Source organism: Talpa europaea, assembly GCF_964194135.1.
Source record: "Talpa europaea genome assembly, chromosome: 9".
In the NCBI taxonomy this organism is placed as follows: domain Eukaryota; kingdom Metazoa; phylum Chordata; class Mammalia; order Eulipotyphla; family Talpidae; genus Talpa; species Talpa europaea.
The window spans coordinates 33766151-33793332 of NC_140076.1; the positions used below are offsets into that span (position 1 = coordinate 33766151).

The 27182-nt window shown below is 40.3% G+C and overlaps 2 protein-coding genes across 3 annotated transcripts; one reads left to right on the forward strand and one right to left on the reverse strand.

The window, feature by feature from the left end:
• Positions 1–3013: 3013 nt before the first annotated feature.
• On the forward strand, positions 3014–13665 carry DIO1 (iodothyronine deiodinase 1; the record flags this gene model as incomplete). The annotated part of the gene is made up of 4 exons (XM_084242313.1): positions 3014–3350; positions 7766–7909; positions 11570–11769; positions 13597–13665. 4 exons carry the CDS (start codon positions 3014–3016, stop codon positions 13663–13665), a joined length of 750 nt encoding a protein of 249 aa, XP_084098439.1.
• Positions 13666–16089: 2424 nt separating this feature from the next.
• Positions 16090–26135, reverse strand: IFT25 (intraflagellar transport 25; the record flags this gene model as incomplete). 2 transcript variants are annotated; one of them, XM_084243048.1, is made up of 5 exons in its annotated part: positions 16090–16203; positions 17890–17933; positions 19831–19899; positions 21331–21437; positions 26038–26135. In XM_084243048.1, the coding sequence occupies 5 exons, from the start codon at positions 26133–26135 to the stop codon at positions 16090–16092; spliced, it is 432 nt and encodes a 143-aa protein (XP_084099174.1). The 2 variants fall into 2 exon arrangements, with proteins under 2 accessions (XP_084099174.1, XP_084099175.1); XM_084243049.1 differs by lacking the exon at positions 19831–19899.
• Positions 26136–27182: the final 1047 nt, after the last annotated feature.

Genomic DNA, 27182 nt, shown 5'->3' on the forward strand with positions numbered 1-27182 from the left:
CCTGATATAAAATGAATGGATTCTTGAGTCCTGAGATGGAGATATTTGAGTGAAAAAACCCTTGGCCAACCCCCACCTCTAGATTCCCTTAAATCTTCCATAGTTGCAGAGGCACTCCCCTCCCCTTTGCTAAATGAGAGCAGACACCTCTTGTTTAGAGACTATAATGCTATCCTGCCCAGCATTGCTTCAGATCAAGGGATCAATTTAATTTAAAGAACTGGGAACAGGAACACATGACTAGATACATAGGCCTCTCTGGTCTCACCATGAAACCCAGTCACCAGGAAATCACCAGCTTAGTAGAACAGTGGACTGGTTTGTTACAGGCAGAGCTAAGGCTTCAGATTAGAGAAACACTCAGTGGCATTGGGCCTCTGTCCCCTAATATGAGACACATTTATCCATATACACTCACACAGCGTGTCTGTGTGTTTTTGTGCGTGCACTTGCATCTGCATGTGTATCCTATTGCATCTGTTTTTCTGGAGAACACTAACTTATCAAGGAAGGGGTGAAGGAATTTGTGCCTTTATCTTGCTATCATTCTTTTAAAACACGAAATTATGCATGTGTTTTCCTTTCCATTTGTATGTTTTATATATTATGCAAGATTAAAAAAAAGTCCTAAAAAACAGTATCTTGATAGGCTGCTGTGATCCCTGTTTTAGGGGAATACACCCACACTTTTATGAGTTTTACGTGCTAGAGTTTTACCAGGATCTCATTGAAGATCAGAGGAAAATCCCTTTGTGCTTCTGGCATGGGGATGGGAAAATAAATCATTTTAGAATATGCCAGAACATTCTGTTCTTAACAAGGTCTGCCGTCAAGAGAAACTATTTTACCAGAGTCTAACACACTGAAGTTTTATCAGAGCCTAACCAACCTGGGGGAAGGAAATATCCAACTCCAATCCCCTCTAGCCATTGTGTTCCTCTTGAGACAGGGTGTGGAACTGAGAAATATTTGTGAATTTCATATTACTGGGACCCAGGCTCACTAAACATGGAAACTAATCAGAGGACTATAGAGTGGTTCCATAACCCTAAAAACTTATTAGCACATCATTTATGACCTATTTACTATAGTTCCTTTCACACAGTAACTCATTCCCGTATTCGAACAACAACAAAAAAATTCCAAGTCATATAAAACGACAAAAAAACATTTTGGGGCCTCCCTGGTGGCACAAGGGGTTAAGTCTCACCACTATGAACCTATCCACAGCCACTGCAGCATGAGTTCAATCCCAGACCAGGGAGCTGACCCACATGGCGCAACAGACCTCTCTTGTCTTGCCTGCTGCTCCCCTCAGCATTGCATTTCGGTAGATCTGCCTGTTCTGCTCCCTATTCTGTCTTTGGTGAATCCTCTCACCCCCAGCTTCCACACCTCTAGCCTACACCCCAGCTTTTGTATGCATAAGTAAATAAATCTTAAAAAACAACAATCAAAACAAAAAACCAATTTGAAGAGATAGTAAGACTATACCAGAGTCAGATATGGCAGGAATATTAGAATTATTATACCAGGTTTAAAAATAACTATGAATACTATGCTAAGGCAGTAACAGAAGAAGTAGGCAACATACAATGACAGATAGATATTATAAGCAACCTCTTCTGGAGCTGTTCTGTCCTTCTTTAAAGCTGATGTGCTAGCCGCCAGGATCAATACCTTTGTGGAGGTGGGAGCCAGCTTCCAGGTCAACTTTTCCTCCTCCCTAACCCTATCCAACATGCAGGGAATGTTTAGGCATGTAAATACCTCAGGGGAAGGTAAATAGAAAGCTTTGTGAGTGAACACCTCAGAGATTTAGTTAACATCAAAACTGGCCTCAGCCAGGCCATTTCTCCTCTCTGGCTGCCAGTTTCCCTGCTTAAAAAAGAAAGTGATTTTAGACATTTTCCAGAACACTTGCCAACCCTGTGCTACTAGAAATCTTTCTGTTTCTCCAAACAGCCCTGCTCTCTCTACTTCCAGGCCTTTGGAGATGGGGTTTCTTCCGCCAGGACCACTCTCCCCACTTGCCTGGCTTACTGTTCACTGTTCAGCTTTCTGGTTTCCGTATAGAATCACTTCCCTGGGGAGTCTTTTTGACCTCTCTGCTCCTTTTCCATGCCCCAAGTCTACTTTAAGGACATCTACACTAAATGATAATTTTCTGCTTTGTGACCCTTCCCTCTCTACTATAATCCCCCGGAGAGCCCAGTACTAAGGGAATCTTTTTTTTTTTTAAGATTTATTTATGTACACAAGAACTGGGGTACAGTCCAAAGGTGGGGGGGGGGAGAGGATTCAGCAGAGACAGAGTGGGGAACAGAACAGGCAGACTGACTGAAATACTTTGCTGAAGGGAGCAGTGGGCAAGACAGGAGAGGTTTGCTGTGCCATGTGGTTATCTCCCTGGCCAGGATGGAACTGGTGCTGCAGAGGCTGTGGATAGCTTCACAGTGCTGTGCTTAACCCCTTGTGCCAACAGGGAGGCCCTAAGGGGAATCTTGAGCCCCAGATTTCCTTGGGGATGGCCCTAACTCCATCTAGGGCTAGGAAAATTCCAGATTCAAATCCTCTGGTAAGGGCCTCCAACTAAAAGCTGTGAATAGGAAAAACCTAATTCATTAATTAAGGATAATTTACATTTTAAAAAGATTAATAACATTAGAACTTAATCGCTTTCTAAGAGATTTTCTTAGCAAGGAGCAGAGTCTCTGTGATCTTTTAAAGTATTGTTCTCAGAGGGAAGATTTAAGACCTAGTCTCTCAATCCAAGAATCTCTTAAAAGTTAAGGCAAAAAATCAGAAATGATCATGATTAGCAAGGACCTTTGAGCATCTGGGTTGGAATTTTCCATTTATCAACAGGGAGGCAAACACTTTCTGTACTGGCACCTTCCTCCTGCCTGGGGTTGGCTGCTCTCATCCTGTACCCTTGTCCAGCTCCACCCAGTGTCACCCAGCCATTGCCTCTCTGTCCATCAGCCTCAGAACCAGCTCTGGCTGTGTCAAGATGAGGATGCCCCGGCCCGAGCTGTGGCTGAAGAGACTCTGGGTACTCTTGCAGGTGGCCCTGCATGTAGCTATGGGCAAAATACTTCTGACACTGTTTCCCAGGAGAGTCAAGCAGCAGCTCCTGGCCAGGAGCCAGAAGACTGGTATGACCAAGAACCCCCACTTCTCCTATGAGAACTGGGGCCCGACCTTCTTCAGCACCCAGTATTTCTGGTTCATCCTGAAGGTCTATTGGCAGCGACTGGAGGACTCAACTAAGCAAGGAGGTCTAGCCCCAAACTGCCCTGTGGTCTGCCTCTCAGGCCAGACGTGCAACATTTGGGACTTCATGCAAGGTCAGGAGGCGGGTACAAGCTTGAGAGGTTGGAACAGGGGTCATAGAAGGTGGTGGGGAGATGAGTTGGTAAGTCCTGAATTTTACCACTCTGACTACTCTTTTTAGGCTTTTTGTCCTCTTCCTGCTTCCTGAAACCAGGAATTTGTCTGGGTTCTGTTTTTCTGAGGGGCATTACCATCTCCCCAAGCACTCAAGTTTCGAACCAGACACACTGGCCTTCTCTTCCTCTAGTATTGCTCTCGCAGTTGTGCAAGAGAACCTGGGATGCTCTTCATCCCCTCTGCCCCCTCCACTCCTGTTCACCCTTCAATGACCCAATACCGACTGTCCCAGACTAGGTTACCTTCTCTTGAATGCTCGATTTACATCCTAAACATTTCTTTATTACACCTCTTCTAGGCGTGTAATTATATTTGAGCATTTGATTAATGTTGATCACACTCACCAGCCTTAGCAGACCATCACTGTAACCCACGACGGTGTCCCCATCACTGTAGCTAGCTCATGGAGTTGCTCGGTAAATATTTTTTAAGATTTATTTATTTATGCATACAAGAGCCGGGGTATAGGCCAGAGGTGCCGGGGGGTGAGAGGATTCACCAGAGACATAGTGGGGTACAGAACAAGCAAATGTACTGAAATACACTGAGGGGAACAGCGGGCGAACCAGGAGAGGTCTGCTGTGCCATGTGGGTCTCCTCCCTCATGGGGGAATCGAACTCATGCTTCAATGGCTGCAGATAGCTTTATAGGTTGCGGCTTAACTCCTTGCGCCACCAGGGAGGCCTCCTGCTCAGTAAATGTTTGTTGAAGCACTTGTTTGTTTGTTTGTTTGTTTGTTTGCTGGTTTCTCTCTCTCTCTTCTAGGCAACAACTGTTCTTCCTGCCAGGACTTCCTCCTCCCTGTCTCCTTTCTTCCACCCAGTCTGTGAATTACCTTCCCATAAGCACACCCCTGGCCCATGCCCCGCCCTACTCACCTTCAGCAGCTCCCCTCTGTGTTTGGGGATGAAGTCCAGGTTCAGTCCTGCACTCAAGGTCGTTCCCAATCAGTCTCCACCTTTTCTTTCCAACTCTATCTGTGAACTTCCCAATGTGCACACCTTCCAGACAAGCTGTTGGACTTGTATGTCCCTTGGGCTTTCTCTTTTTTTCTGCCTTTGCTGATGTTGTTGGCCCTTCCCCTCCAATGCTAGCTGTTCAAACCCCCCTCATCCCTGAGGGTCTGACTCTCATGTGCTCCTTCCCTGAAGCCATTTTAGGCCCCACGTGGCCAGGCACACTCTCCTTCTGGACTCATGGCTGTCTGTCCGCACCTGTCTAACTGATTCTTCCTCCCCAGCATCTGACCACTTAACACAAGTGTGATCTTCCTGTTTAATGGGGAGCCTCTGGAAAGAGCTGTGTCTGATTTATCTTTGAATCCCCAGGGCCTGGACACAGCTGATGGAGTAGAGGGGGTCGCTGAGCAGGTAGCTAATCGAGGGTTTTTCAAAATTTGTTCTTTGGAACCCAAATCCCACAGATATACTTTGCAACATTGGTTTCCTGGTCAGAGTAGTTTGGGGAATCCTACTACTATGGTCTACTTCTGAAAATACATTTTGCACATGAAGAAGGAAAAGACTCTGAGAAGCCCTGAAGCTTAAAAACAAACAAAACTTGAAAAAACTTTGTTTAACATAGCACTGAGTTTCCTAAACACACACACCACTCCCCACTTGAGTAAATGTCTATCATCATATTGGTTCCAAAGAACACCCTTGGGAAATGTTGACCTAATCTAACCCTCTCATTTTAGAAGTGAAATGGAGAAAACTGAAAGGCAGCAGTAACAGAGCAAGCGAGTGACAGAGTCAGACCCATAACCAGGGCTTCTTCTTGTTTTTTCCGTGCACCCCAGCAATCATTCATGAGCCCTTCCAGTGTGCCAGGTCCCCAGATAGATGCCAGGGACTCAGTTGCATAGGACTTCCTCCTCACTAAAGGAGTTTGTGGTTCCACAGACAAGACGGGTGTTGTAAAATCCTTACAGATCTGTGTGATGGGGGAGGCTATGAAGATATGAACTTTGCTTTCAGGGCTTGGGAGATTTCTTGAAAGAGGTGATTTGGGGACTAAGCCTTAAAGATGAGTAAGATTTTTGTAGCAGAGGAAGAAGCAAGAGATTTTTGCTCTTTAAACCACAGTACACAAATAACATCTATTTATTCAACAGTGAGGATAATGACTGTTAGTGTGCATCTACTATATGCCAACTACAGTGACATAACCAGGCCAATTTGCTGAATATCAATAATTTGGGACTTCATGAAAGGTTAGGAGGCTGGTGCTTGAGAGGTGCTTAGAATGAGGGTGCTTAAGGAGGGGGGAAGGTGGGTTGAAAGGTTCTGATTTATACTCCAGCTTCTCTTTTGAGATGATCAATCATCTTCTGACCTGTTCTATGACAGCCAAGTTGCATTATGGCCAGTTCACAAAATGTACTTGCTTCTTTCAACTGTTCACTTTTTTTTTGTTTTGTTTTGTTTTGTTTATACAAGCACTGGGTACAGTCAGAAGCCGGGAGGGTGAGAGAATTCACCAGAGCCAGAGCAGGGAGCAGAACAGGCAGAAGGACCGAAGTACACTGCTGAGGGGAGCAGCGGGCGGCAGGAGAGATCTGCGTGCCATGTGGGACCCTCCTCTGGTGGCCTGGGAGCAGCCGGGGATCGAACCGGCACCGCAGAGGCCGCGGGCAGCTTCGCAACCCAGCGCTCAACTGTTCACTTTCAGTGGGCCAGTTTACACTATAAAGACAGCTCTGTTTGTCTCTGCTTCCTGTTGTGGCACCCGGGACCCAAGTATGGAGAGATAAGGAGATGGAGAGACTAAAGAGAACTCTGTTTATGAAATACAATTGGCATTTAACACATTGACCCTGAAATATTAGGTACTGGCAATACAGAAATCAACACAACTGGCCTCTGCCCTGGAAGATCCCGTAACCTGGGGAAGGAGATGGTGTAGTGGGAAAGGCAGCCAGAAGATGCTGGAAGAAGTGGGATGGGGTAAGAAGGTGGTGAGGGGAAGGCTTTCTGGAGAAGAGCATGGTAAGCTGATTGTCTAGAGACAGTGAATTCTTAGGGTGAGGAAGAGAGTAGTAGGCAGCCAAGCAGGACATAGGGAAGGAACAGCAGAGGTCCAAGAGGCAGGGGAGGTGAGGTATGGGAGCCATGAAGAGGTGAACTATGAGGCTGGTGACATCATCGAGGAGCAGAGCTTGGAGGACCTTATATGTCTTATTAAAGAGGGTAGGTAGACTTTATCTTGAGGGTATTGCTGCATTCTAGAAAGGTTTTCAGAAAGCAGCACATTAACATGATTATGTTAGGTCTGCCCATTAGAAAGAGATCCTGTAACTGCTTTAGAATGCCACTAGGTCAATAAAAAGCTCTGTTGCATGCTTTGGGTATAAAGCCAAACTCATTTTTACACACAATCTAAAGCAACTCTTTCATTCTTTAGCTATAAATTCCCAGAGAGTTAAATTACTTACTCAGAGTCACACAGTGCATTCTAGTAGAACTGGAACTTATGCCTTCCAACCTTCAGTTAGTGAACTTTCTGTTCTTAGATCAGACAACAGAGGCTCAGGGAAATTGTCAGCCACCTCCAATCCTCTACATACACATGCACACACATCATACATACATTTCTCGGACACACACTCAGGTGAAACATTCATTAACTGGCATGTTGTGGTAGAAGGCAAGACTGGTTGATTTATTTGCTGAGTACCCGGGAGTTAATCTGAAACTGGATTTATTTCAGTCCCTGTTTAAAATCTAACATCTGTCCAATGTGTACTTATGAAGTGTCATCTTGCAACTATAAATGGGATTTCTCTGCTGTGAGAAGCTGGTGTGGAGTGTAATTTACTAGCCTGAGGGTCATGATGATGGGTTTGAATCCAGCCCTACTATAGAGCTGTTTTCCCATTTATAAAAATATATTTGACTTGCTGGTCCTTGCCTGACAATCTGAAATGGTGTTCTCTACACCATGACCTGTGGACATGGGCGGGGTGCCAGTCCTCAGCATGGCCACCCCCTTTTGCAGCTCATCTCTCTCTGCTGTCAGGAAAGCAGGGAACCTGTTTCAAACTTTGTCCACAATACCAATCTTTGCCCCCAAGCACACTCTAAATCTCTTCCAGGGTCCTAATCAGTAGTGTTGAGGTTGTTTTCCAATTAAAAAACAGAAGTTCCTACCTCTGCTAAGCTATAGGTCCAGGCTTCTGCACCACACTATGCCCTGGAGCTGAGAGAAGAAATGAAGGTAATGGAATCAAATGCAAGAGTGAAGGTGGGGCTTACAAAAGAAATGCTACATGTAGATTACTGATTTATGGTGGTTCCTTTTCTGTTTCAGGCAACAGGCCATTGGTGCTGAATTTTGGAAGTTGCACCTGACCCTCATTTCTTTTCAAATTTGACCAATTCAAGAATCTTGTTGAAGATTTTAGTTCTGTAGCAGATTTTCTAATCATTTACATTGAAGAAGCACATGCATCAGGTATAGAATGTTCCCTGTCTCTCCCTTTTCTGGTCCTCTTTTTCTCTCTCCCCTACCCATAAGATCCATCTTAAGGGTGGGGAGGAAGAGTTGGAGGGTGGGTAACAGTTGCCATTCAAGCGTCTCCCACCTCCCAGTTCTTGCTAGGTTTATCCACCACTACCTAATGCCATGGTCTCTACTTTTGATCCAGCAACATAAAGCAGAAAAACTGGAGTGAGTGGGTCTAGCTGGGAGAACACCTAACGTTTTGATTGGATAAATAGGGGAATCAAGGGAGAGGTGCAAATAGAAGCTAATAGGAGCTAATTTAGACCTAAAAGTTCACGGTAAAGTGACCGCTGGGTAGCTATTTGTGAAATCTATCTCAAGACTCTCCAAGGTGAAAGGGACACTGGTTCATCTCAGTCAGTGGTTCCCAGTCTGTTGGTCTGGGGACTAGACTTTGAGAACTCCTACTGTAGGTTAGTTTTCACCTATAGTAAGGATCCTGTCTATAGCCCTACAAGTGGTCACCCATCTTCATTACTTCCCTGGAAATATTGTTCCTTTGCTGGCCAGCTGCTTGTGAGAAAGTCCTCCCTTACAATGGACATGCCCTTCCCTGAAACTTTAACAGCTGGTCTAAGCCCCTTGTACTGTACTGTAGAAAACAGTCACATACATCGCATCTCCATGATTTTCATGGGGATCAAACCCATGAGTTTAGCTTAATTCTCAAACCTAGAGTGAAGAAGGCAAGAAGTCTCATGTGACCTCGTGAAATGGGTGTGATTTACTTACCTGTCTCCCCACAAGATGAAAAGATACTGATTCATCTGTCACTCAACCCTTGTTCATGTCACAGAGTCAGAGTTCAGTAAAAGTTGGGTGAATGAGTGTTTAGGCCATAATTAGCCTTCCTGGCTTATTCATGTAAGTGGAGAGATGGCAACTAATTCATTGTCAGTAAAGTTGGCCCAGTAATGATTTCCCCAGTGTGGTCCCAGGATGCCACCTGGGTTACTTGTTGAAATGCAGGTTTCTGGGCCCCACCCCAGACCAATTTTGTCTTGATTTATATGTATCCAGGTGCGAGAACAGCTTTCAACTTAATACTGAGCTTATATAACGGGCAACTTCTGTCCTCGTTAAGACTTTAGGGCAATTAAAAATATTAGCATAGGGTAATAGGTACATCAAGTTTCATTTAACTCTTCTCTCTACTTCTATGTATATCAGAACATTCCCACAATAAAATTGAAACCAAATAGCATAGGTAACAGGAGAGCGAATGCAAGCACAATGTAGTATATCTCTGTCAAATACCCCATTTTGGAGAGCAGCTGCTGTCAGTTAAAGAAGAGAACTTAAGCACAGACTTCTGTGGGTTCGGTGGCTGAGAAGAAATGATGTCTCCATGTAGCATATCTGACTGCTGACAGGCAGCCAAAGCTAAGTGAAATGTCCTGGAGTAGCGCTGCTCAAACAGAAATTGAATGTGTGTTCGTCACCCAGTCCTTTAAGATGCAAATTCTGGCTCAACAGGGCAGTCAGGGGCCTGAGATTTGGATTTTTAACCAGATCCCTCCATGAGTTTGAGGCTGCTGGTCCAGGCACTAAAAGAACAAATTGCAAACTGCAACATGTAGGGTCAGATTGTCACAGAAATTGTTTCTGGTCCTGACCTATTTCTCCAGAATCCATCTTAGTCCAGAAGAACTAGGACTGAGGAAGCCACTGAGGAAGGCTCCTTGTCCCCTTTCTGACATCTGGCTGGTGGTTGTCTCTGTGCCATGCCACTTCTACTTTGGGTATTTCTTCTTCCTCCCCAGCTCCTTCCCCAGGGTACTCGTTTCTTTTTGTTCACACAGAAGAGAGCAGCATGAATCCCAGAATTAAAGTGCTTAGAGCCAGCATTCTCTGATATTAGGAGGTCTGGGGTCTGTGGCCCAAATCAGTTGGCTTCCTTTTCCCCACACACCACATGTTTGTTCAGGTGAATTACAGGGAGGTCTGAAGCAGTGGGAAGAGCAAAGACTTTGGAGTTTCAGACCTGAGTATGGCTCCTCCCTTTGTCATATGCTGGCTCTGTGGCCTCGGGCAACTTATCTTCTGTGGCTTTCCTGAGCCACCAAAATGGAGTGGCAACACCTATAGAGTCATTCAGTGATACTTAACGTGTACTTTCTATGTCCCAGACTTATGCTGGGCCTAAAATATAGAGACAAAAGATATACCCAGTTCCTGTTGCTAAGAAACTCACAACTAAAGTTGCTGAGGCCAGTCACTGTCCTTTCTGCATCTCCATGTTGTCAGCTGCAGGGTGGGGACGACAATCCCTGCTTGTCCTCCCAGAGGAAGCTGCTGTGAAGCTCCCATGCACTAATGAATGGGCGGAGGAGGCTGCCCCAAAATAATACAAATGTAGTTGGTGTTACTGTCCTCTGAGTCTTGGTGTCTTAAGGGCAGGTAATAAATACATGTGTCCAGGGCCTTGGACCTTGATGTGAATTTTTCTGAGAGCTGGTTTTTCTTGGGGGAAGAGTATTAAGTAAAGGAGCTTGATGCATTGAGAATCTGCTGATAGAAGCAGCTTCTGTTACCCTCGGAGGCAGCTGTTATTGAAAACATGGACTATGAGGCTGTTGAAGGAAACTGTGACCACATGCTGGGTTCTAGGCTTTCCCAAAATGAGGCAAGTAGAAGAGCAAGACCAGTGGCAGTTTGTGGTTGTTTGTTTAGCTAATGATTTCTACCTTTAGGCAGTAAGCAGGTGAAAATAAAAAAAGTAGCAGAGGCTATTAACCAAACCTAGGACAGAGAAGCCCCAGCTCTACTAGTGCTGCAGGTGGAGGCAGCAACTGTAATAAAAAGGCGGAAATTGAAAGATGGATATAGGGTGAGTCAAGAAATCCCAAGTATTTCACCCACTTGACTGGTGAAGGCTGGAGAGATGGGCAAGGGTCAGATCACTGAGGATCTCATGGGGCACATTGAGGGATTTGGAATTTATCTTGAGGGCAATAGGAGGAAGGGAAAATTTTATGCAGGAGAGTGTTATTAGATTTGCAGTTTGGAAAGAACACTATGGTGAGGAATAATTAGAAGGCTAATTAGTAGAATAATTAGGCTCTAGATCAGTAGTTTTCAAACTTTGGCATGTTTTAGAATCATCTAGAAGTCTCTTAAAACAGATAGCTAGGCTCCATTCCTGGTAGGTCTAGGAAAGGGCTTAGGAATTTTTATTACTAACAAACTTGTAGTGAGGCTGACATTGATGGTCTGGGTAGCACACAATTACAACTATTGCTCTTGACCCTTGCCTCTCTAAGCAGCCTTGGTATCCTGGGAGCTATTCTCTCAGCAGCACCCTAGGCAGACCTAATCATAATCTTCCTTTAATGAGGTCCCTGTATGATTTATGTGCACATTAAATCTCAAGAAGACTGGTCTATTAGAGTGGTCTTTCTAATAGCCCAGGTCTGGGAGTCAGTAACCCGGGTTGTCAGTTCTGGATCAATCACTAACTCCCTTTGTAATCTTGTGCATTCACCCATAATAGGAAACTGGGCCAAGGGTTCCTCTATCTGGGACATTCAGTTAAGAATGGGGCATATTTAGTCTGCAGGAAGTGTCTGCTGTGACTACAGGGCCCACTGCTTGGCTTTTCTCTTATAGATGGCTGGGCTTTTAAGAATAACGTGAATATCCGGAAGCACCGGAACCTCCAGGATCGCCTGCAGGCAGCCCGCCTGCTGCTGGACAGGAACCCCCAGTGCCCTGTGGTGGTGGACACAATGAAGAACCAGAGCAGCCAGCTCTATGCAGCACTGCCCAAGAGACTCTATATACTCCAGGAAGGCAGGATCATTTACAAGGTGGTGACCGGGGTAGAAGGCCAGGGAAGGCAAGGGCAAAGGGCTTAGATTAGGGAGATCTGGATTCAAATCACTGTCTACCCACTTACTAATTATGTGACCACAGGCAAGTTCTTTCTTCTCATAGAGTTTCAGTTTCCTCTTCTGCAAAATGGGGATGTTGGTCCCCTTCTCATAGGGGACGAAACAATGCACTTGAGAGCCCCTTGTATCTGGTCTGCCACTGCCTCCTTCTGGTTTGGTTTGAAGCTGAGAGAATAATGTTTTCATTTCATATACAATGCGCCAAGCGTGGAATTGACTTGCCCAAGACTACACTGCACAAGGCTCTGAGTTCCATTCTAAATCTTTTGGATGGGATGGGACAGGAGTGGGAAGATCTGAAGCAGCTAATTTCAGAGGTGGGCTTGAGCCTGGAGGGGGATGTAGGTAGCTGGAAGAGAACAAACATTGCAGTCAGGAACTAGAAAAACTGAAGCAGGAATTGATTCCTGGCTTCCTTTCTGGTGATTGTGTCCCTGTTAGGCTTCCAGCCTCGCTAGGGTGGGGAAGCAAAGTCATGTAGCATCTGATCCCTTGGTGCAAGGGCATAAACTATATAGCTGCTAAAGGCATTCCAGCCTTGGTGAGCCAGGAAGCCTGACCATGTGGATGCTCCTCTGTCCACAAGTTAAACCAGCCCTACTCACACAAATGAAACATGCAAAAATTTGCAGATGAATCCCCATGGTGCCAAGAGCCACAACAAGAATTCAGGACCTTTTTCCTTTCCCCTCTGCTAAGACATGGTCATAAGATGGCGTAATTGTGGCAAGCTGGCTGAGTCCTGACCCTGGGTTAGGCCTGTGTATTGGACACACAAAACCAATGACCCAACACAACACAAGATGAACCCCATCTATGTCAAGTCTGACATAGATGGGATATAAGAAGATCCCAACAGGGTCCCAAGTACTGTGGGATGCCAGAGTTGAGATCAGCAAACCTTTCCTGGGCCAGATAGTAAATATCTTCAACTTTGTGGCCAATAATCTCTCTTGCAATGATTCAGTTCAGGGACAAAAGGTAAACAAAATCAAGGGAGGCATCAGGAGAGATTTGGCTCTCAGACTGTAAGTTTTTCAACTCCTGGGGAAGGAAAGATTTTTCAGAGGAGGTGATGGTAGCTTGGGCCCAACAGGATGAGTCAATCACATGAACAAAAGGAATGAAAGCCATTGCAAATGTTGGGAAGAGGGTAGGTGGAGGCACTGAGGCATTTTAGGGCATTTTAGGGTATTTTAGGGTATGAATGGAGAATCAGGGCATTTAGGTTATAGGGGTCTCATTCTGGATCAAGGAAGTTGGCCTTCATCGGCAGACCGTGGGATTAAAGAATTTTGAGCTGGGGAGAAGCCGTCTCAGATCTATAGAAAGATCTCTGGCTATTGGGTGAGGCATGAACTTGAGGAAGCAAGGACTGGGGATAGTTGGGAGGAGTTGAGGAGCAGTGAACTAAGGCACTGGGATTGAAAGGCACAAGTGCTTCGTAGAAGGGGTAGAACTGCTGTAAGGGATGGAGAAAATAAGGCCAGTGTGAAGGTCTGATTAGGAAAGAAAAACTTATTTGTACAGATCCCTTTCTCCTTTAGAAACTCTTTCACTTTACCCCCTCTGGTTTTCCTACTTCTCTGACCCACTCCATACCCTTTCCCTGGGTGATCTCACCCACCTTATGGTTGCATCTGTCACTCACAAAGCTATATTCACAACACCCAGGTATATTCACAGATATCACTAGTCCAGATCTCTGGCAAATTGGAAACGCCTGATTCATTTCTCTTGCAGGGTGAACCTGGGCCTTGGAACTATCGTCCAGAGGAAATTCGTGCTATTCTGGAAAAGCTTCACAATTAATCTGGACAGATGTCCCAATTCAAGGTGACTGACAGACAGTCTCTCAAAGCTCAGCCTTACTCTCTTGACTTGTGTCACTAGCTGAATCACAAGCTCAGATTTTTCCAATTTAAGTATACAATGCTCAGCTAGGGAATGCTGGTCACAGCAATCACTCAGGAACAATTGTTATGAGAAAATGAAGCAGCAAATAAGCTGAGTGTTAAAGAATGGACAATTCGAAAAAAGAATGTACACAGGCCCAAATGCAGAGACCACTCAATACCCGATGCCTCAGAGTGTGAGAATAGTCCTCGGTGTATACTCTGATACCGAGCGGCTAGATACCGCATTCTGCATATTAGGTAAATTCATTTTACCAAATTTGTCAATTATGAATTAAAAATTTAAGATACTAAATTGCTTTTTAGAGCCAAGCATGGGGAGAACAACATTGTTTAGATAAAGATGAAGAATTGGAAGCAAAAGGAATAAGAATGGGAGAAGACAGTGAAGATGGTGATTCTTTTCTTGCCAAAAGACTGAAACCAGTCAGTGGTGGTGGTGATGAGGGGTGAATTTCCAAGAACTTATCTCCAATTCCTACCACAGAAGAGGAAGGAACTCACTTTACTGTCCTTGAATATACTTTATAGAAATCTGACTCTCTGTACTTAGACTCCTTCAACATCTTTACTTATCCAATCTCCTGGGGGGTGAGGAGGGAGGAGGAGACTGGCTTTCCCAAAACATTATAACCTTGACCAAACTGGACAACAAGCACTACAAAGCTGTCATTCAGTTATGCAGAAGCTCATACCCGGAATTGTTTCTCTGATTTCTTTGCAAGTCTCCTAATGGTGATTTCTGTTAGATTAAAGGAAACTAATGGATAACCATTGGTATTCATCTGTTTTAACTTTGCTTCTTTTCATATTTGTTTATGATGGCCACAGCCTAAAGTACACACAGCTGTGACTTGATTTGAAAGAAAATGTTTTAAGAAGCCACAAGTTAACAGAATGATTAAAATATATCAGACTATTTGAGATGGCTTCAGTGTGATCTGTACATTTTCTTTCTTTCTTTTTTTTAAAAAGATTTTATTTTATCTATACAAGAACCGGGGCACAGGCCAGACGCGCGGGAGAGTGAGAGGATTCACCAGAGACAGAGTGGGGAACAGAACATGCAGACTCACGAAATACACTGCTGAGGCGAGCAGCGGGCGAGACAGGAGATGCCCGCTCGCCACGTGGGTTGCTCCAAGGCTGGCGGGGTGCGAACTGGCACTGCAGAGGCCGCGGACAGCCCCACAGCGCTGCACCCAACCGCCTACACCACCAGGAAGGCCCATGTACATTTTCTATTCTAATTTGTGTCAGCCAGTTCTTTCTTTTATGATAGCCCAATGTGATCTGACCGATTCATACACTGCTTACTACTTCCATTGCTCACTTAGCCCTTTGCATTGATCAATAAGTAACTTAAAAAATTAATGCACTGCTGTTGGTGGGAATGCAAACTGGTCCAACCACTATGAAGAGCTGTGTGGAGATTTCTGGACCTACTAAACATAGAGCTTCCATATGATCCAGCCATTCCACTCCTAGGTATTTACCCAAAGGACACAGAAACATCAATTCCAAAGAACACCTGCACCCCTATGTTTATAGCAGCACTGTTCACAATAGCTAAGCTTTGGAAACAACCCAAATGCCCAAAAATAGATGACTGGATCAAGAAGATGTGGTACATATATACCATGGAATATTACTCAGCATTCAAAAAAGATAAACACGTGCAATTTGCAGCAACATGGATGGCGCTGGAAGGGATCATGCTCAGCGAAATAAGCCAAAAAGAAAAAGAAAAATACCGGATGGTCTCACTCATAGCAGGAATCTAGAAAACTTAAATAAAGGATCAGGAAAATGAATAACTATAAGAAAGTGAAAATCAAAATCAACAAAAAACTATGAACCAGAGACACTTATTGGGGGGTGGGGGCCGGGAGGGGAGGGATTGGGGTCAGAATGGGGCATGTGCAGTTGTATGGGGGAATATAAAAATAAAATTTATTATTAAAAAATATATATATAAAAAATATAAAATAAAATGCTAATTATAACTGCAAAAAAAATTAATGCACTGGACTTGAAGGGCACCATGTTAGATGCTGTGGGGACACAACATATTACCTATTAAGTGTTCATGTGTAGTCAGTCACTTGATTAAGCTACATATTGAAGGGAGAGCTTTCTTGTACCTTCCATGGTGGTCAAAATTACTGACAGATATAACAAAACTCCTTTTCTCAAAATGTTGATGAGAAAATAAAGACTTAAGCAGATTGATACAAATCCCTTTAATAAAGTATACCAGTGACAACTTCATGTTTAAATATATTGTTAAAAAATCATGCAATAATTTTTTTTATAGTTATTAAGAAAGACCTGAGACAGCCACTCCCTCTGCAGAAACACTATGCACAGATGCAAAATGATCAAAGGCTGACATAATAATGAACCTCAAATAAGTGGCATGACCATCACGTACCTGTAGGGGAAAAATTAATATGGATGCTTTTAGCAACAAGTAGTTGGCAAAAGAAAGGATCTGCTGCAAGAGTAATATTCTAAATATATAACAATATATAAAACAATACTCAGAAGAGAAGGCAGCGAGATATAACAGTACAGCTATCCTGGTGTATATCAGCCAAATATCACCCTTGGTTTGATAAAAACTAGCAGGAGAAGCTAAAATTGTAAATTACATTCCTGGTCAATTTTTTAAAAGTTTTTCTAAAGTATTTTTCATGAAAAGAGATTTCCTTTGATGAATGATACCTCAGAATATATTATCCTGAAACATTACTATACTTTTATATTTATATAATTTGTCTGAAGTGCAATTTGTCAATATATCTCAAAAGATATACATATGTCTCAAAAGTTATACATATGTCTATACTTATAAACCCAATAATTCCATTCTTCAAAATTAAGTTTAGGAAATAATTAAAAAGGTGAAGATTGTAGTAGGGGGCACTTGCAAAAGATCTCCTTTGTAGTATCACTTATAATGGCAGAGGAAAGAAAAAGGAAATTAGTTAACATTTGCCTATTTTCATTTATTTAATTTAAAAAACATAATTGTGAAGCTTGTGATATAATAGTAAGCTGAAAAAGATAAAAGTTGTTTCTACATTACTATTATAACTATGTGTTGCAAATGATTGACACCTAGAAGAAAATAAGTACAGTTAGAGCTGTTGTCAGAATAATAATATGGGTAATTCTCAGTCTTCCATTCCCCCTTATGTTTTCCAAATGTTCTATCATGATCAGTGAGTTCTAAAAAAAAATATTCAGCATAGGCTTACTAATCATAACCCACAAGTAAAGATGGGAGAAAACAGGAAGATAGAACTCAGTCTAATTAATAACTTTCCTGGTCTAAATAGCCTCCCAGCCACTGGCAAGTTTGGGTGGTAGAGAAGAGAATTAACTTCCTATAGAATCCTCTGAAATACTGATTTCATAGCAGCTCCCAGCAAGTTGTGAAGAAGGAAACAATGGACAAACTACTACTTGAACCATCATTTAGAAAAAATGTTAAAATAACAAACACTACAACGAAAAAATACATGGTTTCAGTTGTTTTACTCTTTTGTTTGTCTAACACTAGGGCCTAGCGGCCTGTTAACTAGCAGAACAGAGAAATCGCTGATGAGGCAGCAGCTTCCTCATCCACAGGCATTCATTCCACTTGACAATCAAAGCCCAATGGAATGTTGTCGAAAAATACTGATTCTCTTTCTGCCTCATCTCTTTGATTTATTTGTTGCTGATCCTATGCTCCAGTTCCCCGTATCTGAATCTCACTTGTCCTTTAATGCTTAAATGAACACCCAATTTTGGCATCTCAACCTTTTTAGATTCCTATTCTAGAAGGCTCACAGAATCAAACGAAAGAAAACAAACCCTTCAAAATAAATGAACAGAATAAAAAGCAAATAAGTGAATTGTTTTATCCTTGTTGTCATTCTATGATAGATAAGAGCCTAATTTATGAATACTACATTTAGATTATAATATTATTGAGAATAATCTCTATTATGCACATAACCTATATATTGTGACAGGATTTACTAAGGTTCAAAATTTACATAGGTTCAAAATTTAAATACATTATGCTGACTAAAGATAATGTTTATCTCTACAAAGTATATTTACTTACTAAAATTTCTTCATTTTGAAGCTGCCCATCTGTGTGTACTAGATCTAAAACACAAATTTAACAGAAAAAAGTTAAGGCTTAAAATACACGAGGATAGTTACCTATTTATGTTCAGCAAAACATGATATCTGGTAAACCATGGTTAAGAACCAAATTGAAAGAATTTTCAGTGGGGATTAGAATTCAAGAAAAAATAGAGATATTTGATATAAAATGTATGAAAGACAAATAATGAGTTATAAAATATCTCTAGTAAATATAAACAATAGGAAATACAAATGTAAATTATGGTAATGGAATTTAAGTAAGAAACTGATAAAATGTAATCCTTCTAAGGATCAAGCTACTAACAGTAATTGAAGGCCTGAAAGGGACCATCTCAAGCCCAGAGAGAGTAACTAGAGCTCAGTTTCTCACAGTGAATTTTCACAATGGTGTTGTAAATGTATTGTGCTGCCCATGAATTGATCTTTTCTGGTATCCAATAGTAGAAAACCTTTATATAATTTTAGGAGAGATTAAGTTATTCCATTATAAGTTAATCACATCATTATTTTGGAAAGATGAAATGTTTAATTTATATAATAATGGCTGTCATTATTCAGAAATTAAATTACTTGTTTCAAGATAATTAGTCCTCTATATTTCCTATATAGATTGGAAGTCAGAGCTAAAGGCTTGATAATATTCAGGTTGAAGGTCTTCATCAAATGTCTGGTGATCTTTGGCTGTCCTTTGTTACTTATGAATACATTTTTTGAGAACTGCATGCATGAGCCAAGCTCATTGACTAGCAAACTTTGATGGGGTGATCAGGAATGAGCTAGCCTTTGTTGAACTCATAGGTTGTTTTTCTTCGAAGATGTAGCCTCCAGTCTCCTGGCTGGCATTATGTTCTTGGTCATTGCCATGAGAACACAGCACAGAAAGAAAGCTGGAGTTGACATCATTCAATATAAAGATTGCACTTAGATGCCTTGTTTTCAGTTCCATGTTTCACTTACTCTCTCTACTATACCTGGTCTCTGAGTCTCATATTCAGTGAGACTGAATACTGAATCTCATATTCAGTGTTGTTAGTTGTCTCTTAGGGGTGGTTTCTGGGAGAACAGTCACCTAGCTTTGTGGACCTCAGGAGAAGGTACCTAGAGTTCAACCACTCTGTATATAAATATTCAACTAATTACTCTTGTTTTCTGGCTCATGTTTTACTCACACTTTCTATGCTACCTTTTGCCCTCAAGTTCTAGGAATTCCTGGGGCTCTATTGAGTAAACTGGCTTGCTTCTCAGTAAAATTCTCCTTGACAGGCATTTAGGTTGTACCTATTCCATTTCTTTATAGCATTTACTAGTCTTCCATATGCTTTCTCTCTTCCATAATATTAGTGATCTCTCATATTTATCTGCTTTAGACCCTTGGTTTCTTATTTGTTTTTATTTATTATTTTTGTTTTTGGTCCTTGGTAGGTATACACCTTTTTCATTCCTTTACTATTACTTTCATGATGGGAAGGAAAAGAGACACATAAAGGCAACATGCTATGTTTAACTAGAGGCTGCCAATTTTGCTGATGACATATTTAAACACTACCATTAATTGGGAAGGAAGGAAAGAAAGTGAAAAACTAAGATTTACTGTCTGTCTACAATGTGCCAAATACTTCGCTCACAGAAACCTTAAATGTCAGGTACTCTCTCCATTTTTTCAGGTAAGGATTCTGAAACTCAGAAAAATTAAGTAACATTTTAAAAATTACATAATCACTAAGTAAAGAAGCAGACTGTATTCAAATTTGGATTTTTCTAGGCTCCAAATATGTCACAAGAATCATTCAGGTCATTGTTTTTCACCCAAATGCAGCCTGATTAGAAATATAGAGTCAAAGGACAACTCTCTTCTCTCACACTTAAAATAGCACCGGTAAAAACAAGCACATACCTCTTTCAATCCACTGCTCAAAATCAACAGGCTCTTTAGATGTGCTCTTTTCAATCCTCAAGGTCCGCACTGACATTATAAATAAGTAAAATAAAGTGTTAATTATCTATCTGATTCTACATAGTTATTGTCCCTATATTACTTTTTTCCTATTTGAGACTGAGGGACTGATTGGGACTGTACAACACACTGGCATCAGGAACACCATATTCTGACAATCACTGTTTTTTCCTAAGTTTCTACGGCAAATGCAGTCTTGTGAAGTCTTATGAAGCTGTAACTTACAAATGATTGCAAGCATACAACTCAGAGCTAGTAGAATTGGGAATAATACTGTAATTATTAGTGATCCTGGTCACAAATCTTTATGAAGATGAACTTACCTTGAGTCAGGCATATTTATTCATTTACACTTCACTACAATCTTACAACAAAAGTATTAACCCACTTTAACAGATTCAGAGAAGTCAGGCAACTTAGAGAAGTTAGGGAAAGTATTCAATGATACAGACTACAAGAACTGGAATTCAAATTTTAGGTCTGATTTCAAGGCCTCCACAATTAATGACAGAAGAGAGAGACTTTTTTCTCCATTACCCTTAAGCCAGGTCCCACCCCCACAAATCTACTCTTTCTCTGTTCTGTGCCCCCAGGAAGAACCCATCTGGACTCACTTGCCTATTGGCTCCTGGTCAGATTTGGCAAATGGGAGGCACCAAGAGGAAACTGGAGGGCTGTGGGGGAAGTGAGATCAGGTTGTTTTTTAATCCACTCCCTTCCTGCCTCAGCACCATGTCTTTGACAGTGGTTTTGTCCCTTCCTGATTACAGCTCCTGCCAGCCAAGTCCTTATCCACAGGTTCCAGCTCTCACCCAGCTATTCCAGTAACACAATTTCCTTCCCTTGCTCCAAGGGTGGTAATGGCTTCATGCAGTTGCCTGTTTCTGGGTCTTTCACCAAGGTTTATTCCCTTCACCTATAATTTTGTAAGTAGTCCCATTAACCAAGTCTCTTCATTTGAACCAACTGGGATGCATTCTGTTTCCTGCCATGATTCTGTCTGATACTTTAAGTAACATAATACAGGATTAGAATAATGTACCAGTGGGAGATTCTTCTCCTAAATCCCTGAGAAAACATCATCATTAATAGAAAAAATCAAAACCATCCAATGCAAATAATCAGGGTTATCAGAATTCCATAAAGAATTTGACAGAGAATCTTGGGCCAGATGATTCTGGAATACAGATGTCAAGGAACCGAGCTTTCTGGCAAGCTGGCTTCTCGGAGCCTTTTGCCATAGACTTTCACACAGTAAACTGCAAGGAAATTATTATATACTTTGGAAGGGTTTCAAAAGCGCACTCAAAGAAATCTAATTGTGCCCAAGGCAGTTAACCCATACAACCCAACCTCCCACCCCCGCAATAAAACTGGATTCCATGCTGTAAAGAAAAATTAGTGTTTTGCCAAAAGTTTACATACATGCCCTCTTCTTACCAAAGTAACTTTGGATTACAAGTCTTTCAATCCTTACATGTTTGTGAAAATAAATAATGAACTCCTGGGGGAACATTCCTGTGGTGGTCCAAAATGTTTCTGGATTCCTATTGTTAATTTTAAAGAAAAAGAGAAAGATATAGCCCAATAAAAATGCTTAATCATAACATTCTAGTGAATAAGTATTTTTTAAAAAATAAACAGTCACTGAATTCTTGTAACCCCTTTCTGTCCATTCTGTCTCCAATTTCTCCTCTCTAATTTCTTCATTACTACTACCAGATATACATTTTTTAAAAAGATTTATTTATTTATGCGTACAAGAGCTGGGGTACAGGTCAGAGATGCAGGGGAGTGAGAGGATTCACCAGGGACAGAATGGGGAACAGAACAGGCAGACTGACTGAAATACACTGATGAGAGGAACAGCGGGGGAGACAGGAGAGGTCTGCTGTGCCATGTGGGTTAGCTCCCTTAGCCTGAATCGAATTCATGCCACAGTGGCTGGTGATAGCTTGATAGCCCTGAGACTTTAACCCCTGCACCACCAGGGAGGCCCTGCCTTTCCATTTTCTTTATTGTGTTTTCCAATATGTAGAAGTTTTGTTACTGGTATAGTTGACTCATATGACTTGTTTCATTTATACTTAGTAATGTTTGTGTCCTCCCTAAGAAATCCTTGTTCATCCCATGGCCACAAATGTATTTTATAATGTTTTCTTCAGAAGTACAAATATTTTAGTTCTGTCACAGCAGACCTCTCCTAACTTGACCGCTGCTTCTCTTAGCAATGTGTTTCAATAAACCCACCTTTTCTGTTCTCCAAAATAAATAAATAAATAAATATTTTAGTTCTGAACTGAGCTCTTGGTCCATCCTGAGGAATCCAAATTAACTTTTGGGGTTCATTATGAAGTAGGAGTCAAGATTTATTTTTATCCATATGCTTTTTCAGTTGTTCCAGCACCAAATGTTAAAAGAGTTGCCTTGGCATTTTTTTTTTTCCTAAAATTCATGGACTGTATTTCAGTAGATCTGTTTCTGCCCTCTCCATTTTATTCCATTGATCTGTTTCTGTATCCTTAGCTTTTTGTGGAAAATTAATTGACCTAATATATGTGAGGGCACTCTACTATGTTCTATTGATCTATGTAGATCTACCTTTTTAAAAATACCAGACTGTTTTGATTACTATATATTTATTTTAAATCTTGAAGTCAGATAATGTAGTAAGTGCTCCAACTTCTTTTTCAAGATTATTTTTTTAACTAGATTAAGTCTTTGCATTTTCATATACATTCAGAATCTACTTGTTAATTTCTATATAAAAGTAGAGATTTGATTGAGATTACACTGAATCTATGGTCATTTTAGGGAGAAATTGCCATTTTAACAATATTGAGTTTTCCAATTATGAATGCAGTGGGGTTTTTTGTTGTTGTTAAAGATTTATTTTATTTATTTATGCATACAAGAACTGAGGCACAGGACAGAGGTACGGAGAGAGGGTGGGAGTGAGAGGATTCACCAGAGAGAGAATGGGAAAGCGAACAGGGAGACTGACTGAAATATACTGCTGAGAGAAGCAGCGGGCAAAACAGGAGAGGTCTGCTGTGCCATGTGGGTTAGCTCTCTGGCCAGGGATCTAAGTCGTGCTGCAATGGCTGTGGATAGCTTCATTGTGCCACAACTTAACTCCCTGTGCCACCAGGGAGGTCCCCTGTATTTTTTAATTTATTTAGTCCTTTAATTTCTCTCAGCAACATTTTATAGTTTTCAGTATAAAGGTCTTGCATATCTTCTTAAATAAAAAGGGATGCTATGCTGGATACTATTATAAACAGAATTTTAAATAAATTCACTTTCTGGGCCTTCTGGTGGCACAAGGAGTTGAGTCTCACTATGAATCTTTCAGCAGCTGCTGCAGCACAAGTTCCATCCCTAGCCAGGATGGAGCTAACCCACCTGGTGCAGCAGACCTCTCCTGTTTTGACTGCTGCTCCCCTCAGCAAGGTATTTCAGTCAATCTGCCTGTTCTGCTCCCCACTCTATCTCTAGTGAATACTCTCACGCTCCTGCACCTCTGGCCTAGATCCCAGTCCTTGTATGCATAAAGAAAGAAGAAAAATCGTTAAAAAAAGATAAATAAATTCACTTTTTAATTGTTTCCTGCTAGCAATACCATTGATTTTTTTTTTTTTTTTGGAAACTGATCATGTTAAATTTACTTACTGTCATTCGTCACTTAATAATGTTTCAGTCAATAATAGACTACATATACGACAGTGGCTATATATCAAGTAGCCTACATGCACGGTAGCTGATACCATCTATAGCTTTTATGACTTTTTTGTCTAGCTGTTCTGTCATTACTGAAAGAAAACTTAAAAATTCCACCTATGATTGTGCATTTGTCTCTTTTATATGTTAGTTTTTTGCTTCACATATTTTGAAGCTCTATTATGAAGTCCACATAAATTTAGGATTGTTATTGTTTTCTAATGAATTGATGTTCTGGCATTATAAATTATCCCTTTTATTTCCAGTAATACTGCTTATCTATATTTTACTTTGTCTGATATGAATATAGTCATAGCCACTTTCTTATTCTTACGGTTTATAAGGTGTATTTTTTTATCCTTTTATATTTAAAATGCATCTCTTATAGACAGCATCTACTTCAGTCTTTCATTTTTTCCCAGCATGCCACTCTGGCATTAAATACAATTGTTAGCATGGCTTGGTTTTAGTCTACTAATTTGCTACTCATTTTCTATTTGCCTCTCTTTTCTATTTCTTCTTTATCTATTTCTCCTTTCCTATCTTCTACTTTTGAATAAATTTTTAAAAATTAAAATTCCATTTAATTACTCTTGATTTTTTAGCTATCTTTCCCTGCCAGTGGGTGCTCTCAAGGTTATAAGACCTTCATGATAGTCAATTTATACTGAACTCCACTTTTTTGCCATTGTTTATTTTACATTTACATATGTAATAAATCACACAGTACATGTTTTCCCCCATTAAGTACTCAGTTGTCTTTTAAAAGCATTAAAAGAAAATTCTATATTTAGCCAAATGTTTAACATTTCCAATGCATTTACTTTCTTCCTGTAGGTTGAATTTCCATCTCCTATTATATTACTTCAATCTACAGAACTTTCTTGAGTATCTCCTATAACCCAGGTCTAGTTGTGATGAATAAAATATCTTTATTCTACTTTTATATTTGAAGGATATTTTAGCTAGACACAGATTCTGGTTCGATAGTTTTTTTGTTTGTTTCTCCTCTCCCTGGCATTTAATAGATATTATTCCACTGTCACTTGGTTTCTACTATTTGTGAAGTAAAGTCAGCTGTCACTGGTACTACTATTTGCCTGTATATAATGTATCTCTTTGCTCTGCTGTTTAAATTTTTTTATTTTTCAACAATTTACTGTGATATGGTCTTTTTGTATTTATCCTGCTTGGCAGTGACTGGGTTTCCTGAGTCTATAAGTTGATTTGTTTTAATAAATAGGGAGTAATTCAGCCAAAAAAGTAGAAACAATCAAGACATCCATCTGAATAATTATAAATAAAATGTGCTACATCCATACAATGGAATAATAATGGCAATAAAAGTAATGAAACACTGCTATTGGCTACAACATGGATGACTCTTGAAAACATGTAAGTTAAAGAAACAAGATGAAAATATCACATATGTATGATTCCATTTATGTGAAAAGTCCCAATAAACAAATCTATATTGAGAGAAAGTTTTGTTTGTTTCTGGATATTGGTGCTTACATTACTGTTTAGAGAGGCTGGTGGGGAAGGGGGAATATAGGGGTGACTTGAAAGAGTACAAGATTTCTGTTGGGGGTGATTCAATATTCTAAAATTGATTGTGGAGATGGTTATAGTAGAACACAAAGAACCACAAGATCTGTATAACAATTGGCTCTGCCTTCAGTAGTTAAAACTAATACTTGACCTTTTTAGACTTTTCTAATCACAAGTCTAAAATGAAAGGTTGCAATAAGATGAACTAAAAAATCTTTCCACCTCTAAAATTATATAGTTCTATAAGTCAAACTCTTGGCATTGTACAGATACCAAGAAAGAAGACTAAAGAGAATGATAACACAACCAGAACTATTAAAAAAGGTGTTCTCACATTAAATACTTTTTCTTGGAATTTAAAAGCTTGAGAATGATATTTACCTGTACCCAGAAAAAAGCTGTAGCATATTGAAGAGTAAATATTGGAATGACATCAATAAGCTGAGAACCAAGCAATGCAGGTAGATAGAAGGAAGTGAAGCAAAGATCGGCAAAGTTATCTTACTTAGGATAGTAAGGAAATAGGCAGTTGATAGGAAGTTACAATTAAATTTGGAATACAACCATAACCAGATATTATAAAGTACACTTCCACAAAATGAGGTTAATCGAAGTGTGTTTTGTTAAACTGCTTTAAAAAAAATTATACAATAGGTCAATTTAAGAATTACAAAGAAAAGGATCAAAAATCTAGATGTACACTGAATTAGCTACAGAAATGGTACCAAAGGTGTATTCTGTCAAGTAATCTAGTTCAACAAACTTTTATTAAACTATGTTTCATAGTGCTAGTTGTAAAACTTCTAGTCTCTCATACTCAAGGGTCTTAGTGACCTAATATTAAGACTTAAAGAAAGAAAGAATAATAGCTCTTACCCATCAATTATATTTTCAGGTGGATGTTTCTCATCACTTGATGTAGCTAAAATCACCTCAGTTCCTTCTGAGCTCAAACAGAGATCAGTGTTTCTCATCTTAAAGCGTTTAACCTGTAAGTAAAACAATAACAAATCAGTAACAACAAGAGCAACTTCTTCTCTCATTCTGAGAAAAGGGAAAGTCTGTTGTCTAGCACACTGCCTAACAACCAAGCTATTAACAAATGGTAGAGACTCTTAACATGTTTATTTACATAAGTAAACTTCTGACCTGTCCCAGGGACAATCTGTAAAATCTGATTATTTCCTGTACTCTATTCCACAAAAGAAGTCCCTAACTACTCTAGCTGACCTCATTTTTCTACTCCTAAAATGAAAGCCCTCAATAATTATATGGAAACAGTTAACAAGTTAATGTGTAAAATTTTGAAAAATTATAGTTACATTTTTTTAAACACAAAGATCTGTAGCATGAAAACAGATGTTTTGTGACGGTCTAACCACAAACTTATCAACTGAAGTAGCAAACAATATTATTACATATTAAAAGTTATTACTTTTTTAAGAGAAATGTAAAATAAGAGAAGATAGTCTTTATTTATTTTTGAGTTTTAAGTCAATAAAACTTTAAGTCATGCACTTACAGACATTTTAGTTGTAGTGTAATATTTTACTTTTAATGAAAGTGTCCTAAGAGATATTGTTGAATTTTACTACGGGTGCTGCAGGGTAAGACAAAAGAAAATAAGGAGAGATTCTATTCTATCAGATCTCATCCTCCTTGATTTGGTGGTGGTGACAGGGCACAAATCACTATATAGATGCCCAGTGACTGAGAAAGCTGTATGTACAAAGAATGAAAAGTGTTCAGAAAAGGGAGGAAGGTTTCTTATATCCTTCATGCTCTGGTGTGAGTCTAATTTAAAAAAACAAGAAAACTATTTTGAACAAATAACAAAGTTTGAAGAATATTATACATATTAACTAACAACGTCCAGATTTAATAAATGTAAAAATTTTGCCATGTCTACTTCAAAATAATTTTTTTGAGATGTAAGTAGCTCACTAGCCCCATTTCTTTCTTTGCTTGGAGGTAACAGAATAGCTGTTAGATGAGTGTGCCTCCTAACAATATTACTATAC